Consider the following 14,687-nt stretch of genomic DNA (forward strand, 5'->3'; position numbering starts at 1 on the left):
AGGCGGTCCTCTGGGGGAGGGGAAGGAGGGCCATGTGCTCAGGAAGGGACGTGGGGTTGCAGCTGTATCTGTAATGTTTTGTTTCTTTAAAAAGTAGTCTACAACAGATATTCCAAAAATGATAAGATTTTTTAAAGCTAGGTGATGGATACACAGGTGGGCATTATGTTATCATTTAAAGTTTGAAATATCTTGGGGCACCTGAGTGGCTCAGTCAGTAAAGCGTCTGCCTTCGGCTCAGGTCAGGATCCCAGGTTCCTGGGATCGAGTCCCACGTCGGGCTCCCTGCTCAGCTGGGAGTCTGCTTCTCCCTCTCCCTCTCCCTCTGCCCCTCCCCTCTGCCCGTGCTCTCAGGCTTTCTCTCTTCTCTCTCTCAAATAATTAAATTAAAAAAAAAAATTAAAAAAAAGTTTGAAATATCTCATAATGGGAGAAGTGTGAACCTGAGAAAAAGAGAGGAAGAGGGAAAAATCAGAAGTGGCGAATCTCATCCTACCCCAAATGCAGCATAATGATAAAGGGCATTCACAGCTAAAGAAACTGCTAGAAACAGAAAGGCCTTGCCCTGCAGGCTGACCCGGCGGTCCCAGGGCCCAGCAGCTGGGGGGGGGGTGCCCGATGCGTGCCCTGTGTTCCCCGGGGGAGAGTGGTCTTGCCTGGCTGACCTTTGCCCTTCCTCACGCCTCATCAGCCTCCTCATCACTGCCCCTCTCTCCATCAGTGTCTGCAGGAGGACTCTGACATCAAGACATACAGGCCTTTCGTCGCAGTGATGAGCACTCTACGTAAGTGCAAGGACCAGGCCAGCAAGACCCTCGCCAGGTAAGATCTTCGGTTGGAGATCCCCGTGGCGGGGAGCGCTGCACGTGTGGGGTCTGCAGCTGCTCGCAGCCGCTTCTCTGCTTCAGAGCCGGTGCCCCTGCTTGGATTCTAGGGTTGAGATTGAGCCGTGCCCTGTCTGCCTGGGAGATGCCCAGGATCCGGTCTGCCTGCCCTGTGACCATGTCTTCTGCTTGAGCTGCATCAAGGTCTGGCTCACCCTGGGGCAGATGAGATGCCCCTTTTGTTTAACAGACTTGCCAGAAGACTACTCTCTAACCGTGTCCCAGGAACACAGGTAAATCACCCTTTCTCCTCTTTTTCTTCCTTTTTTTGGCAAGTACAGTATTCAGAAATATAAACTGTATTAACCTTAGAGAACCTGACTTTGGAGAACCATCCTAAGAGAGACTGCCACCTTCATAAACCCCTAGTGTCTCAAAATCATTCCTTCTGCAAGACACATCCAAGCGTAGATTTGGGAGACGACACGATTAGAGGAAATAAAACAGAAAGTCATAAATTAGATAAAACCATCACAGGATACCCAAGGAGCTTAGGACACAGCCAGTTTGGCTCCAGTGACCTGAGGGCAAAGCTAGTTCCTGTCTGGCCGTGCTCTTCGGAGCAGTGGTAGAAACGAACGGAAGCTCTGTGGGCTCAGTGACCTTCAGCTCCGCTCTGGCGATGGCTCCTCTCCCTTCTGATGCCTCCTGACAGTGTGCAAAGCCAGCCCAGGGCACGGGATCTTTGCAGACTTTAGGATAAAAGGGTATTGCTGGCTCGTCCCAAGGACCAAAGCGCTCCTAGAAAGGGACGAGTCTGCATAGCATCAGGCGGTGCGCATCCAGCTCAGTCAGTGTAAGGAGATGGTTGCGTCTTTTTACTGAACATCACAGAATGCCGTCCAAGTCCCGAAGCACTGTGTGTGCAGGGATTCTGGAGCATGCTCTGCAGGCCCGTTGACTGCGTTCCAACCATTCCCCAGGGAGGCCATCAAGAAACACGCCTGCGTCCGGCAGCTGTGCAACAGTTTCTTCCTGGACCTGGTCTCCACCGTGTGCTTCAAAGATAATTCTCCACCACAGAAGGAGGTGATCGATGTTCTGCTAAATTTACTCTTTGTGCAAAAGGAGCTTTTAAGAGACACTTCCCAAAGTAAGTTGCTTACTTCTTGTGGACCTAAAAATCCAGTTCCTTGTCTCACTTCTTCATGGCTGATGGGAAAATGAGCCACCTCTCTCCCTCTGGCTTAAGGACACCGTGAACACACCAAATCCCTCTCTCCGTTCAATGACGTTGTGGATAAGACCCCTGTCATCCGCTCGGTGGTCCTGAAACTGCTGTTGAAGTACAGGTGAGCGCAGCTAGCATGGGGTTTGCTTCTAGAACGCCTTGCCGCCTACTTCCCTCCTGGCTGCTGCTTTGCTGCCAAGCACCCTTGCCTGAGCTGGTAGGGAGTTCAGGATTTGGCGGGGGGGCGTCTGCAGGAGGGACCTCCTGGCTCCTTTATGTGTGCTGCTTGTGTGCCTGACCCCTTCACCTCTAGGCACGGGAGTTCGACGTCACCACGAGCACCTTGTTAGCAAGGAGGAAGCAGATTCCAGGGAGAGGAGCGAGGTGCTGTGATGCGTGGGGGAACCTGTGGGCGGGAGCCGGCAGTTCTGAGCCTCCTCACACAGCTGCCTAGTCCTGTGATCCGGGGGCTGCTAACTGAGAATGTCCCCTCACCTTCGTGGTCCTGCATGCCACCTGCGTCTCACTTCAGCGTTTCAGTTTCTCTGATCCTGTGAACGGACAGAGAAGCCCCTATGGTGCCAACGCTCAGTACTCTTGTCCAGTTATGCTATTATAGAGATTTCTTAGGAAGCTGATCTGTATTCAGAGGCTTCTTTGCGAGGACACTTTGTACACTCGGCCTGTGTTCTGACTTGCCACAGCATTCTTTGAGGTGATCGCAAAATCAAGATGCTCTAAGAAGCGTTCCAACAGGGGTGCCTGGGTGGCTCAGTCAGTTGAGCATCTGCCTTCAGCTCAGGTCATGATCTCCAGATCCTGGGGTCGAGCCCCGCGTCGGGCTCCCTGCTGAGGGAGCCTGCCTCTCCCTGTCCCACTCCCCCTGCTCCTGCTCTCTTTCTCTCTTTCTCAAATAAAAAAACAAAAAATAAGTTCCAATAGAAACAACTATTTTTAGCTTAAGTGTCCCAAAGCAGACTCAGAATGAAGATTAGATTTACATTTAAAATGTGGATCTTTTGCAACCTTATCTATGGACATTTCGTTTTGCTTTTTATTTTTTATTTTTTTACTTTCATCATTTGTGAAATCGTCTGTTCAAACAGGATTCCTGAAGGATTTTCAAATAAACGGCTTTTAAAATACATTTTATTATAGAAGTAGTATCTTAGTATACCTTAAAGTGGTTTTTAAGACATATTTGTCAAGTTGACCTGAGATCTGAAAAGAGCCGCTTTTGATGTCATGTCATTTTTACTCATTTTGATAAATGTGTGAGATCTGTACTCATTCGAATTTCTTTGCTTAGAGAAATGGAAACGTAGTCAGTGACACACATACATCTTGACATATAGTGTAGAGTAGACACGTTAACGGGAGTAGAGACAGTACCCTTAAGGGTAAATGCTTCAAGCTTCAATATTTAGAGACTAAACATTACAGAACTCATTTTTTATTTAATTTTTTATTTTTATTTTTATTTTTTTAAAAGATTTTATTTATTTATTTGACAGAGAGACAGCGAGAGAGGGAACACAAGCAGGGAGAGTGGGAGGGGGAGAAGCAGGCTTCCCGCTGAGCAGGGAGCCCGATGCGGGACTCGATCCCAGGACCCTGGGATCATGACCTGAGCCGAAGGCAGATGCTTAACCGACTGAGCCACCCAGGCGCCCCTCATTTAATTTTTTTTAAAGATGTATTTATTTTAGAGGAGTGGGGGAGGAGCAGAGGGAGAGAGAGAATCTCAAGCACACTCCCCACTGAGCCCAGAGGCTGATGCAGGGCTCGATCCGACAACCCTGTGATCATGACCTGAGCAAAAATCAAGAATCAGATGCTCAACTGACTGAGCCACCCAAGCGCCCCCAGAACTAATTTGATTTGATTTTTAAGATTTATTCATTTGAGAGAGGGAGTAAGTGAGAGAGAAAGAGAGCACGAGCATGAGAGGGAGAAGCAGACTCCCCGCCAAGCAAGGAGCCTGACTTGGGGCCTATCCTGGGACCCCGCAATCATGACCTGAGCTGAAGGTAGATGCTTAACCCACTGAGCCACCAGGCAGCCCCAGTAGTGATTTTAAAAAGAAAATCTCAAGACCTAAAACATGATTTAAGATCTGCCTTGTCATTCTCTGGGTTGAGAAGTACTTGCTTCTGCACTCTGGCAGTTTGAGCATTTTTGTTTGTGGTGCCCACTAGCTGGCCACAGAGTTGTGGAGGAGCACCACGCTCCCCCACCCTGGGCTCACACGCCCCAGGCCGCCTGTACCCCACACCAGGAGGGAGGCCGGCCACACTTTGTGGTCGTGCCTCCCTCCGCCAAGTGTGGATTGCAGCTGTGTACTTCCTGCTTAGGTGGGGTGTCGACAGCACCCCGAGCGAGAACCGTCTATGGTCTGGCATGGATCTAGTGTTGTGGTTTCTTTTCCAAGTGCCTGTCTGTGGACCTCTGGGGGGGGGTCCCCAGGGTCAAAACCATTTTAAAACATTACAGGATGGTACTTGCCTTTTTCAACACGTTGGTCCTTGCGGTGATGTTACCGAAGCGGTGAAGGAGGACACTGCCGGCGTCCCAGCACCGGGAAACTGGGTGACAGCCCTCGTGGTTCTCACCTTCGTGCACGTGTAGTGTTAATAAATGCCAGCCTCACGTAAGAATATTCTAGATGAAGCCACAGAAACCACTCATTTTACTCAGCCTCCACCCTTGAGGACAGGACTTTTTAACATCCTGTCAAAATGAGAAGCGCACACAGAGGGCGCCGGCTGCACACTGAAGTAAACAGTTTTCTCGAGGAAGATCTCTCCTGCGATTCTTGAGTTCCCCACTGAGCTGGCCTCTTGTTTTATGGAATAGCTTTTACACTTGAGAGAATGACCAGCACACCACAGTTATTCAGAGCTGGGCACTTGGCAGGCATTTTCTCGAAAACAAGCAAAGGCGGCAACTGATAGTGTTTGTGACTAATGATAAAATTGAGGCTTTTAAGCAAATATTGGAATCCTGGAAAACAAAACCTATCAGCTTCCTCATACTTAGAGGCTTTTTGGTGGTATAGGCAGTGATGTTAGTGAAGGTGAGGCTTTTAAAAATACCTTGTGGAACAGGGGCGCCTGGGTGGCTCAGTTGGTTAAGCGACTGCCTTCGGCTCAGGTCATGATCCTGGAGTCCCTGGATCGAGTCCCACATCAGGCTCCCTGCTCGGCAGGGAGCCTGCTTCTCCCTCTGACCCTCCCCCATCTCATGTGCTCTCTCTCTCTCTCATTCTCTCTGTCTCAAATAAGTAAATAAAAAATCTTTAAAAAAAAAAAAAATACCTTGTGGAACAAAAATGTCAACATTTGCAAGATCTGCATAGCTCAGTGAACCAATATTTTCCACATGACCAATGCATGATGTCACAGAATCACGCATTACTTTAAAAAAAATCCATTCAAGTGCAAGGTAGGTCATTTGATTTTAATGTAATTGAGTATGAAAAGTGCACTGATGTGGTCTCAGATTGCACATTGCAGCTAACCTATAGAAATGATCATTTATCAAGTTTTGGTATTGTGTCAAAGAAAAATATTCACCATCATCTGGAAATACTATGAAAATATATCTTTCTTTTCCAACGACATAATGTATGAGACCAGATTTTCTTCATCTACTTCACTGTCACCGGAAGCAGGAGCAAGATTGGAAAGTCCAGCTAAGTTCTGCTAAACCAGGCATTAAAGAGATTTGCATGGATGGAAAACAAAGCCCCTCTTCTTACTAATTAATTTTTGTTTTGGAAAATAGTTTGGTTTTTTTAAAAATGTTATTTGTTTTTAACATGTAATGGGTTTATATATTAAATGAGTTGATAAGTATTTTCCCCTTTTTTCAGTTTTAATTTCTACTGTCATAAATATTGATAGATTCAACCCACATAAACAAAAGCTTTTTGGGGTTCTCAATTTTTAAGACTCTAAAGGAGCTCTGAAACCAAAAAGTCTGAGAACAGATGGTCTAAAATATGGAATTTTGTATTCCTCCAATATTGCACTAAAATATTTTCAGTAGGGGCACCTGGATGTCTCAGTCAGTTGAGTGTCTGCCTTCAGCTCAGGTCATGATCCTGGGGTCCTGGGATCGAGCCCCGCATCGGGCTCCCTGTTCAGTGGGGAGCCTGCTTCTCCCTCTGCCTGCCGCTCCCCCTGCTTGTGCTGTCTCTCTGTCAAATCAATAAATAAAATCTTTAAAAATAAGTAAATAAAAATAAAATATTTTCAATAAAATGTTGTTACAAGCTATATGTATATATCTATGTGGGTATGTATATATTTATATGGGGAGATAGAGGGAGGTGGATAGGTAGGTAGGTAGACAGATACTTTCTTTCTCTCTCTTTTTTTCTGGTACAGAGACCACCAGGTACCCTATTTCTCTTTCCATAGCTTCCAAGAAGTAAAAGATTATATCCAGGCTTACTTGTCCCTGTTGGAGGAGAAGGCCCTGGTAACTGAAGATAAAACCGAGCTGTACATCCTCTTCAGCAGCTGCCTGGAGGTGAGTGCGCCGTAACTGCCCTGCACGACTCCCCCAAACTCACTGCACCGTGTGGTTGATTCAGTGGAAAAATGTCTCTGAAAATTCACAGAAGATAATTTTCATCGGTGAAGTGAACAGGTGCACTGCTGCATGCACGCACACAAAGGGTTTCTGCAGACTTGCTTCTGCCCCCCGTGGCTGTGTGTCCTGCCACGCGCGGCCTGGGCCAGAGAACAGAAACTCGCCCCCCGACTTAACTGTGCTCATCTCCAGCTGGCAAGCCTAGGACTGCTTTTCGTTTTTATTCTCCCTGTTTTGTTACTTCCCAAAATTTTACCAGGTGTGTGAGAAAATTAGATCATACGACATGTTTTTTTCTCATATATTTTCTCTTCCCCTCCTTCTTGCCCCCACCCAAAAAGGGATGTTCTTTTGCCATGATTCAGTACAGTTACCCTCAAGCTTACGGTATTTCTATCTTATTCTCCACCATCACAGGGTAGAGATTTGGGAAGGTTGGGGATGTGCATGCTTTTTTTTCTGGTTCTTTGTTCCCTAGGATTCACTGTACGAGAAGACTAGTGCTCTGTCTACCAGCGAGGAGCTGACGTACCTGAGGGAGGAAGGGGTCTTCCTGAGGACCTGCTTGGGGCGGCACGGCCCGGAGCCGGCCAGCGAGGCGTCGGTGGAGTACCTGCAGGAGATGGCCAGGATCCGCCTGTGTCTCAACAGGGCTTCTGACTTCCTCGGCGAGCTTCAGGAGGGCTCAGGCAGGTCTCCTTCTGCACCTTTCTTTACCCCAGGCTTAGGGAGCCCGTGATTTAGACATTTGGCGAGTTCTCAGAGCAACCCCGCTCTATACCGTGTCCCCTTTCTCCTTGATTGGTTTGTTCACTGTGAGCTCGTGGCCACTGGGGCACCTGCCTTTGGCCTGGCTCTGTGTCCTAGACAGGCGGGCAGCAGGTCTTCTCGGCCGCCATCCGTCCCCCTCTCTCGGGCTCTGCAGAACTGGTCAGGGAGAAGCAGGCCTACCTGCGGCAGGTGGAGCGCTTCTGCCGGCAAGGGAGGAACGACTGGCACCGGGTGTACCTGGTGAGGAAGCTCGCCAGCCAGCGAGGGATGGAGTTTCTGCAGCGTCTTTGCAGACAGGGCCAGCCGGCGCAGTGGGTGCTCCCCCAGGAGGCTGTGGTGCCGCAGGTGAGGACCCCTGATCTTGTGTCCCACCCCCCCCCCACCCCCGTGGCTGCTCTGGTCCTTGCGTCTCCGCTTTGGTTAACCTGAGCCAGCTTGTGATGCGCTGGAGGCGGCCGGCCGGCCGTGGGGGACAGGTGTGTGCATGTGCTTCTGCTTTGTCGGCTGTCTGCAGAAAAGCCTCTTTAAGTCACCACTTCTGATCCAGTTTGATGTGGGGAAAGCCAAAGAACGATTCTGTGGCTTTTGCTTTTGCCAAATTAAAAGTAACTCAGCTTGGGACGCCTGGGCGGCTCGGTCAGTTAAGCGTCTGCCTTCGGCTCAGGTCATGATCTCAGGTCCTGGAATCCAGCCCCGTATCAGGCTCCCTGCTCCGCGGGGAGTCTGCTTCTTCCTCTCCCTCTGCCCCCACCGCTCCCCCTGCTTATGCTCTCTCTCTCTCTGACAAATAAATAAAATCTTTAAAAAAAAAAAAAAAGTAATTCAGCTTGCAGAAGTCCTTTCTCTCCTCAGCAGGCAGAGGTAGGAAGCATGAGAATGAGGATAATAGAATTGTAGCAATTTAGGCTTGGGGGTCACTCTGTAGCCCTTTCTTGGGGTTATAACAATTGCACTAAAAATCCTGGTTTTCCTTTTTACTCCTGATGGGAGCGTATAGTCAACATACTGCAGTCACCTGCCTTTGGTCTCTGCTCTCGGTGGGGACAGGGTCAGCGCTGCCTCCTCCCCCGGTTTCTCACCCACTCACCCCTTCACTGGACGAGGGGGAGGCACCTCCCAACACAGCAGGGGACTGTCATGCCCAGGGCTGGACCTCTAACAGTTACCCGGGTCCTTTACCTTTCCAGATGGTTCTTTGCTAACCCTGCCCTTGCCCCCTCCCCTGTGATTAACCCCTGTGTTCCTGGGCTTTGCAGGAGGATCATCCAAGCCAGATGGACCCATACCTGGTGCACGGTGATGAATATAAGGCTCTTCGTGATGCAGTGGGCACAGCTGTCCTTGAGTGCAAGTCCCTGGCTACTGTGGCTGGTCCAAAGGTAAGACAGGCCCCAGGCCTCCCTCTGCACCAAATGGCACCCCTTAGAGCCTGCATCTGCCTCGTTAGTGTCAAATGACCCAGTGGAAGAGGCACCCCAGGGCGACATGCCATGTTGGGCATCATGTGTCCACAGCCTCGGTGTGCCTGGCTGAATGAAACAAGAGGCCATTAGCAACGGAGTTAGGGGACAGATTTGCTCGACCTGCTGACCTGCCAGGCCAGGGCCTTCAGCAGCTCCCTCCTAAGTGCTCACGTGTGTTACTTCTTTCGAGACCCTGCTGGAGCTTCACTTCCTCCGATGTCACCCTGATGGCAGACACGCGAGCAGCACTGGGGAAATTCCTTCCCTCGATTCCTGGCCGTGCTGATGGGGGTGTTTATTTTCATAAAGGGGCAGGGTTTTTAGCATCTAATTTTTAAGCAGTTCTGGTCTTGCTTCCTCTTTGAGTCCCTGTTTACCATGGCGCTGTGCCAGGAAGCGAGGAAGTAAATAAACAGCCTCTTTCTGCTCAGAAGAAGTTTCAAGGAACGGCAAAGTGGTCAGAAAAATAGACGGTGATTTCTGTTACTTGTGTCCTAAGTGATGTGGTAACTGTGCATTGCATTTCACAGCAGAATGTTTATGAGCCTCATGGTCTCAGAGGTGCAGGGTGGTGGGCATCCAGGTCTCGGGAAAGGCTCACCGGCCTCCCCCTGGTTGAAGAGCTGAACCAGCAGGACTCTTGGCCCTCAGGTGGACGTGTGGAATGGCTGCAAGCCTCACTGGGGTCTGCGCTTTTTGCTTCAGGTCTATAGGAACCCCGGCCCTCGGCAGGCGGCCCACTTACTGTTAGCGCTCTTCAGAGAGGTTGCCACTTTGTACCGATTCCGAGACACAAACCTCCATCCTAAGCCAGAGGTGAGTGTCTGCATTCAGGGTGGTGCTCATCATCTCTGGAGCTGGAGGGGCTTTTCTGAATAGAAGTAAAAGCCACAAGCAAATTATGCCCATAATTTTTTTTTTTACCTAGGATGGGGGTTCTCAATTTACTTTTTTTTTAAGATTTATTTATTTTAGAGGGTGGGGGAGGGGCAGAGGGAGAGGGAGAATCTGAAGCAGACTCTGCGCTGAGTGGGGAGCCTGATGCAGGACTCCATCTCCTGACCCTGAGATCATGACCTGAGCCAAAATCAAGAGTCTGACGCTCAGCCAACTGAGCCCCCCAGGCGCCTCTCAACTTTCTTATGTGGAGGAACGACTTGCTGTGTCACCCAGAACTCTCAGAATTATGATGAAGAACAAAGTCAAGAACATGAGAAACTGTTGGCATTAGTGCTCGGTGTGTGGTGCTCTGCTTGCAGGTGGAAATGCTCTTGTCTGGATAATTGCCCCTCAAACCGTATTTGATAAGTGTTCATGTCAACATATATGCCTGGCGTAAGAGCAAACGTTTGGCTTCACATCATATTCTTCTTTGATATATTTTTCAATATTAAAACATTTTTTCCCATCAGCAATGTGAGGCTCTGAACAAGTTCATCGAGGAAAGCAAGGTCCTGTCTTCTCCAGACATGAGACATTTTGCAACATCCCTTGTGACCAACACGCTGCCCCTGCTGAGGACGGGTGTCGGGGACAGCAGCCTTGAGGGCACAGTGGCAGAACTGGCTATTCACGCTGCGATTGTCCTCCTGTGTGGACACGGCGAAGTCTTGGAACCCCTGCAGAATCTGGCCTTCTCCCCGGCTGACATGGTGGTAAGACCGGGGCGTGGTTTCTCTGGTGGCCTGTCCCTGGGCACCTGTTGAAACTGCCTGTCTCATAGCTCCTCTCTCTGCCTCTGTCCCACCTGACACCTGAGTCCACAGTGACAGCCAGAGCCCTCGTTCTGTTTTCCCGGTGGAGAACTTGCAGGTGGAGAAGAGGGAGAGTCCAGAGTCTACCTTGTCGCCCCAGGGCAGTGGCAGCCAGCCCAGTCTCTCACCTTCCTGAAGCCTTCTCTGCTTTCTTGGCTTTTCAGAGTGCTTATCTTCCAACGATGCCCGAAGACTTGCTGGCTCAAGCTCGGAACTGGAAGGGTCTGGAAGGAGTCCGCTGGTACAGTAAGTGTCAGATTCTGAGATGGGGTCACTGTCCTCTGTGCTTTGAACTGGGGTCCCCGTGGTTTGTGCCTGAAGGTCCCAGACGCCTGCCTTGTGCCACCGTCGGGGCTTTTGCAGAACAGGGCGCCCTGCTGACCACAGAGGACGTGTGTCAGGCCCTTCCTGAGTCCCGTCCCGGGGGAGGATCCGCATGGCATACACTTCTTTTGCCTGATGTGAGCTGCACCAGTGGCTCAGGCAGGGGCCAGCTCAACCAAGTTTTTGACCCAAAGATAATTCTTTTTGAAGTATAGAACTAGGAGCCCAAGTAATGTAACCCATACTTTATGTAAACTTTGCTGTTGCCTGAGAAAATCTTTTTCTTTTTTTTAATTTTTATTTATTTTTTTAAACAGACAAAGCCAGGTTCCCTCTTTTTTTTTTTTAAGTTTATTTATTTTTTTTTAGTAATCTCTACACGTAACATGGGGCTGGAACCCCCAATTCCAAGATCAAGAGTCGCATGCTCCTCCAACTGAGCCAGTCAGGTGCCCCTGAACAAATAATCCTTTTAAACTAATTGTAAAAGTTGTTCTAAAACACTCTCTTGGGGCGCCTGGGTGGCTCAGTTGATGAAGTGTCTGACTCTTGGTTTTGGCTCAGGTCATGATCTCAGGATCCTGGGATCCAGTCCCGCATTGGGCTCCCCACTCAGCACAGAGTCTGCTTGAGATTCTCCCTCAGCCTCTGCCCCTCCCTCCCCCCACTTGCACGCTCTCTCTCTCTCTTTCTTGATATGATAAATAATGAAATCTTTTTAAAAACCCATGCTCTTTAAAAACAAAAAATCAAAGAGAAAGAGAGAGTATAAAATAGGCCGATGCTGCCTCCCAGAGCAGCCCCTGCAGGAGACTGTAATGGGGTTTCTCCCTGCTCTGTCAGATGAAGCTCACACATAGTTTTCACTAACGTGCTCAGGACCAGTACTCTGTGTTTTGTTTGGTTAGGCCGGAGAGGAGAGCGTTGGCTTTCTTTCTTAACCTCGGGTCATTAGGTAAAACCTCACCAGCCAACATGTCTCCTGTTGTTCTTTTAACAGTATGTCCCAATGGTCACCCGTGCTCTGTGGGAGAGGTGAGTCTTGGTATTTAGGGTGGTGTTTGCAGGGCTCAAAAGTTTGTTCCTCTAGATCTGAGCAGGGGGGCACGGGGGAAGAGGTTAGTGAGGGTCATGACCTTCTAGAGAACATAGACTCTTTTCAGGGCTGTTTACGGTGCTCCAACCAAACATCTAAGCCGTGCAGAGGGCCTGCAGACCTTCCTCTGTGTTGTGGGGCTGTCCTGAGCACGGTGGGCTGTGGTAGGGCGCTGAGCAGCATTCCTGGTCTCAACTCCCAGAGGCCAGCAGCTCCACAGGTCGCCAGGGTGACAACCAAAAATGTGTCCAGACATTGCGAAAGTCCCTCTCGGAAACAAAACTGCTGCTAGCCATCCTTCCCAGCCACTGCCGCGTGGGGTCAGTGACACATGCAAGGGGTTGACTGGCCCATAGGCTGGATCAGAGGAGATGTGCTCTAGACACCACAGGACAGGAAAAAGAGACTCTGGATGGTAAACCCCGGCGGAGAGAGCTGTGTGCGCCTCACCTCCGCCTCCTGCAGCATCTGGCGGGGGCCTCCGACGTGTCTCCTCTGTTTGCCCAGTGGCAGGCTGTTGAATTGTACAAAGTAAATGAGAGACCTAGAGGAGGAAAGGCGATACATATACACTGCATGTGTATGAGCTTCGCCCACTTCCTCATCCACGAAGTGGGGAGAGCGAAGCACCTTCTTCCCGAGACTTCTCTCCGCTCTGATGGTCTGAGGTCTGGGGCTTCAGGCTGGTCTGGCCTGTGACAGGCTGTGACTCTCAGTATGCAGCAGCCCACAACCAGGTTTGGAAAAATGAGGCTTTGGAAGGAGCAAATCATATGGTTACCTTTTTTTTTTTTAATAAAAAAGTCCAAACTGAGTTCAGGAATTAAATTTGGAGGCTGCGGTAGTTTCCGGGCGCTAAATAATGAAGCTGTGGTGTGGTGGTCAGGGGGGCGGGGAAGAGCAGAGAACGTGAGAAAGGAAGGCTGATTTCGTATTCGTCTACAAAGTGTCTATTTGGGAGTAAAACTCAAGTTGTCTCTCCTGCTTAAAAAGTCCACATTCACTCACATGCACCATATTTGCACAGAGCATCTGCCCTGTGTCCTGGGGCTCCAGTCGCTGGCACATGCTCGAAGTAGAACAAGCAATCCACGTGCCACGTGTGGATTGGCCTACCAGGGTGGTGTGTGTGCATGAAGCGCTACTCCTCCAAAACTGAGCTCAGGCACGTTTGTCTTTGTCCTAGTGTGGCCAGCCAATGGAACAGAGCCATTGTGTTGACTGCGGTGCCCTAATTGGAGGGATTAATCACAGACCTGAGACTGGATTTCAAGTTATCAAGTATGTAAGAGTGTATTTCTTTTCTAAGTGATCAAACCATGGGTTTTTTGGGCTGTCTTTATTCCAGTGGATAAATTGCTGCTAAGTACGATATTAATTACTATTATGCACTTGGGCCTGTGTCACGTTGGGTCTCAGTGCCGAGGTCCCTGTGGTCATGTCACAGTGAGGTGTGTGATCTGTCGTTGGCTGACTGGGCTCTTAAATGCAGAGCAGACCACACGTTAGTATGTCTTATCCAGATGTCTTCCATGTGAGCCTGGGGCGTGCCCCTGTAGAAATATGCTTGACACACACAATTGACTTAATTCAGAGGGACATTGAAGTCCGCAGAGCCACAAACTAGGCTTTTGTCTATCTGAGCTCACGCTGTCTCACTTGTAAACTCTGTTAACTTCCTCCACTGTTTGCGGGAAGTGAAGGAGACACGGTCCTTCTTACCAGACACTCCAGAATCCACATGCATAGCTTGTGTCCCTATCCCAGCCTTCCCTCGAGATGAGTGTGGTTCCCCGTGCTCCCCCAGATGGCAGGTGGGGCCTCCCTATGGCCATCACACATTTTGGCTCTTCTGGTGCTGTTATAGTTTAAAATACCCTAGTCTGTTATCTCCACAAACCATCAGAATGTTCTAGAACCTCCAATATTTTTGCAACAATGATGTATCTATCATACTGCACCTCCCATCTGGATGTGATATGAAATTCTTTGCCAGACCTTCAACCCCAGTTTTCAGTTTGGGAAAATGAGATCGATGTACACACATCCCGATGTCAATGTCACCCGTCCCAAACGCAGGCCTTCCTTAGCCTGCCTGCTCCCCTCCCCGTGATGATTTCAGTGGGAGACGCAGGTGCAGACCTTGTCCTGACACGCAGCCCGGGGATCGCACAAATAGCCAGTCGGTTCAGCCGCTTCACACAGAATGGAGTGGGCTGTGTTCAGCCAGGAAGGGGAGGCTGGACAGAAGACCCTGAGGCGAGAGGTCTGGGCTTACGAGAAAAAGTCCTGGAACACCGTTTTCTTCAGAATGGCAAACCTCGTCTCGAGTCCCAGGAACCTGAGGTGTGCCCCAAGGGCTGAGGAGGAATGGCCATCTTCAGTCTCCACCATCTTCTCTCGTTCTCTCCAGTAACGACAGAGACAGAACGCAGACTGGCCACGTGCTGGGAGCCCCACTGTCCAGAGGTGAAGCGGTGGTGGTTTCTGACCGAAAGCTGTCCCCAGTGGTCTTCCTGCTCATCCGGTTGCTCACTCACCTGGCCCTGCTCCTGGGAGCCGCCCAGAGTCCTCAGGTAGAGCACGGCCAGTTCCTGCCAGGCCATGTGTTTGCTCGTTTGCTTC

At 49.9% G+C, this 14,687-nt stretch overlaps 1 protein-coding gene across 5 annotated transcripts in view; it reads left to right on the forward strand.

Moving 5' to 3' along the window:
• Nucleotides 1-14,687, forward strand: part of LOC116647806 (E3 ubiquitin-protein ligase RNF213-like) — an 81,077-nt gene that overhangs the window by 52,996 nt on the left and 13,394 nt on the right. For 4 of the 5 annotated variants that reach the window (XM_032429325.1, XM_032429326.1, XM_032429327.1 and 1 more), the window contains exons 35-48: nt 722-822; nt 935-1,117; nt 1,808-1,977; nt 2,077-2,176; nt 6,480-6,591; nt 7,133-7,343; nt 7,580-7,770; nt 8,682-8,804; nt 9,594-9,704; nt 10,301-10,543; nt 10,807-10,888; nt 11,967-12,001; nt 13,249-13,343; nt 14,476-14,638. In XM_032429325.1, the coding sequence (XP_032285216.1) occupies nt 722-822; nt 935-1,117; nt 1,808-1,977; nt 2,077-2,176; nt 6,480-6,591; nt 7,133-7,343; nt 7,580-7,770; nt 8,682-8,804; nt 9,594-9,704; nt 10,301-10,543; nt 10,807-10,888; nt 11,967-12,001; nt 13,249-13,343; nt 14,476-14,638 (1,920 nt within the window). Of the gene's footprint in view, nt 1-721; nt 823-934; nt 1,118-1,807; nt 1,978-2,076; nt 2,177-6,479; nt 6,592-7,132; nt 7,344-7,579; nt 7,771-8,681; nt 8,805-9,593; nt 9,705-10,300; nt 10,544-10,806; nt 10,889-11,966; nt 12,002-13,248; nt 13,344-14,475; nt 14,639-14,687 lie in introns of those variants that run through there. The other variant, XR_004302397.1, reaches the window with a different exon arrangement.

This window comes from Phoca vitulina, unplaced genomic scaffold (assembly GCF_004348235.1).
Source record: "Phoca vitulina isolate PV1807 unplaced genomic scaffold, GSC_HSeal_1.0 scaffold41, whole genome shotgun sequence".
In the NCBI taxonomy this organism is placed as follows: Eukaryota; Metazoa; Chordata; class Mammalia; order Carnivora; family Phocidae; genus Phoca; species Phoca vitulina.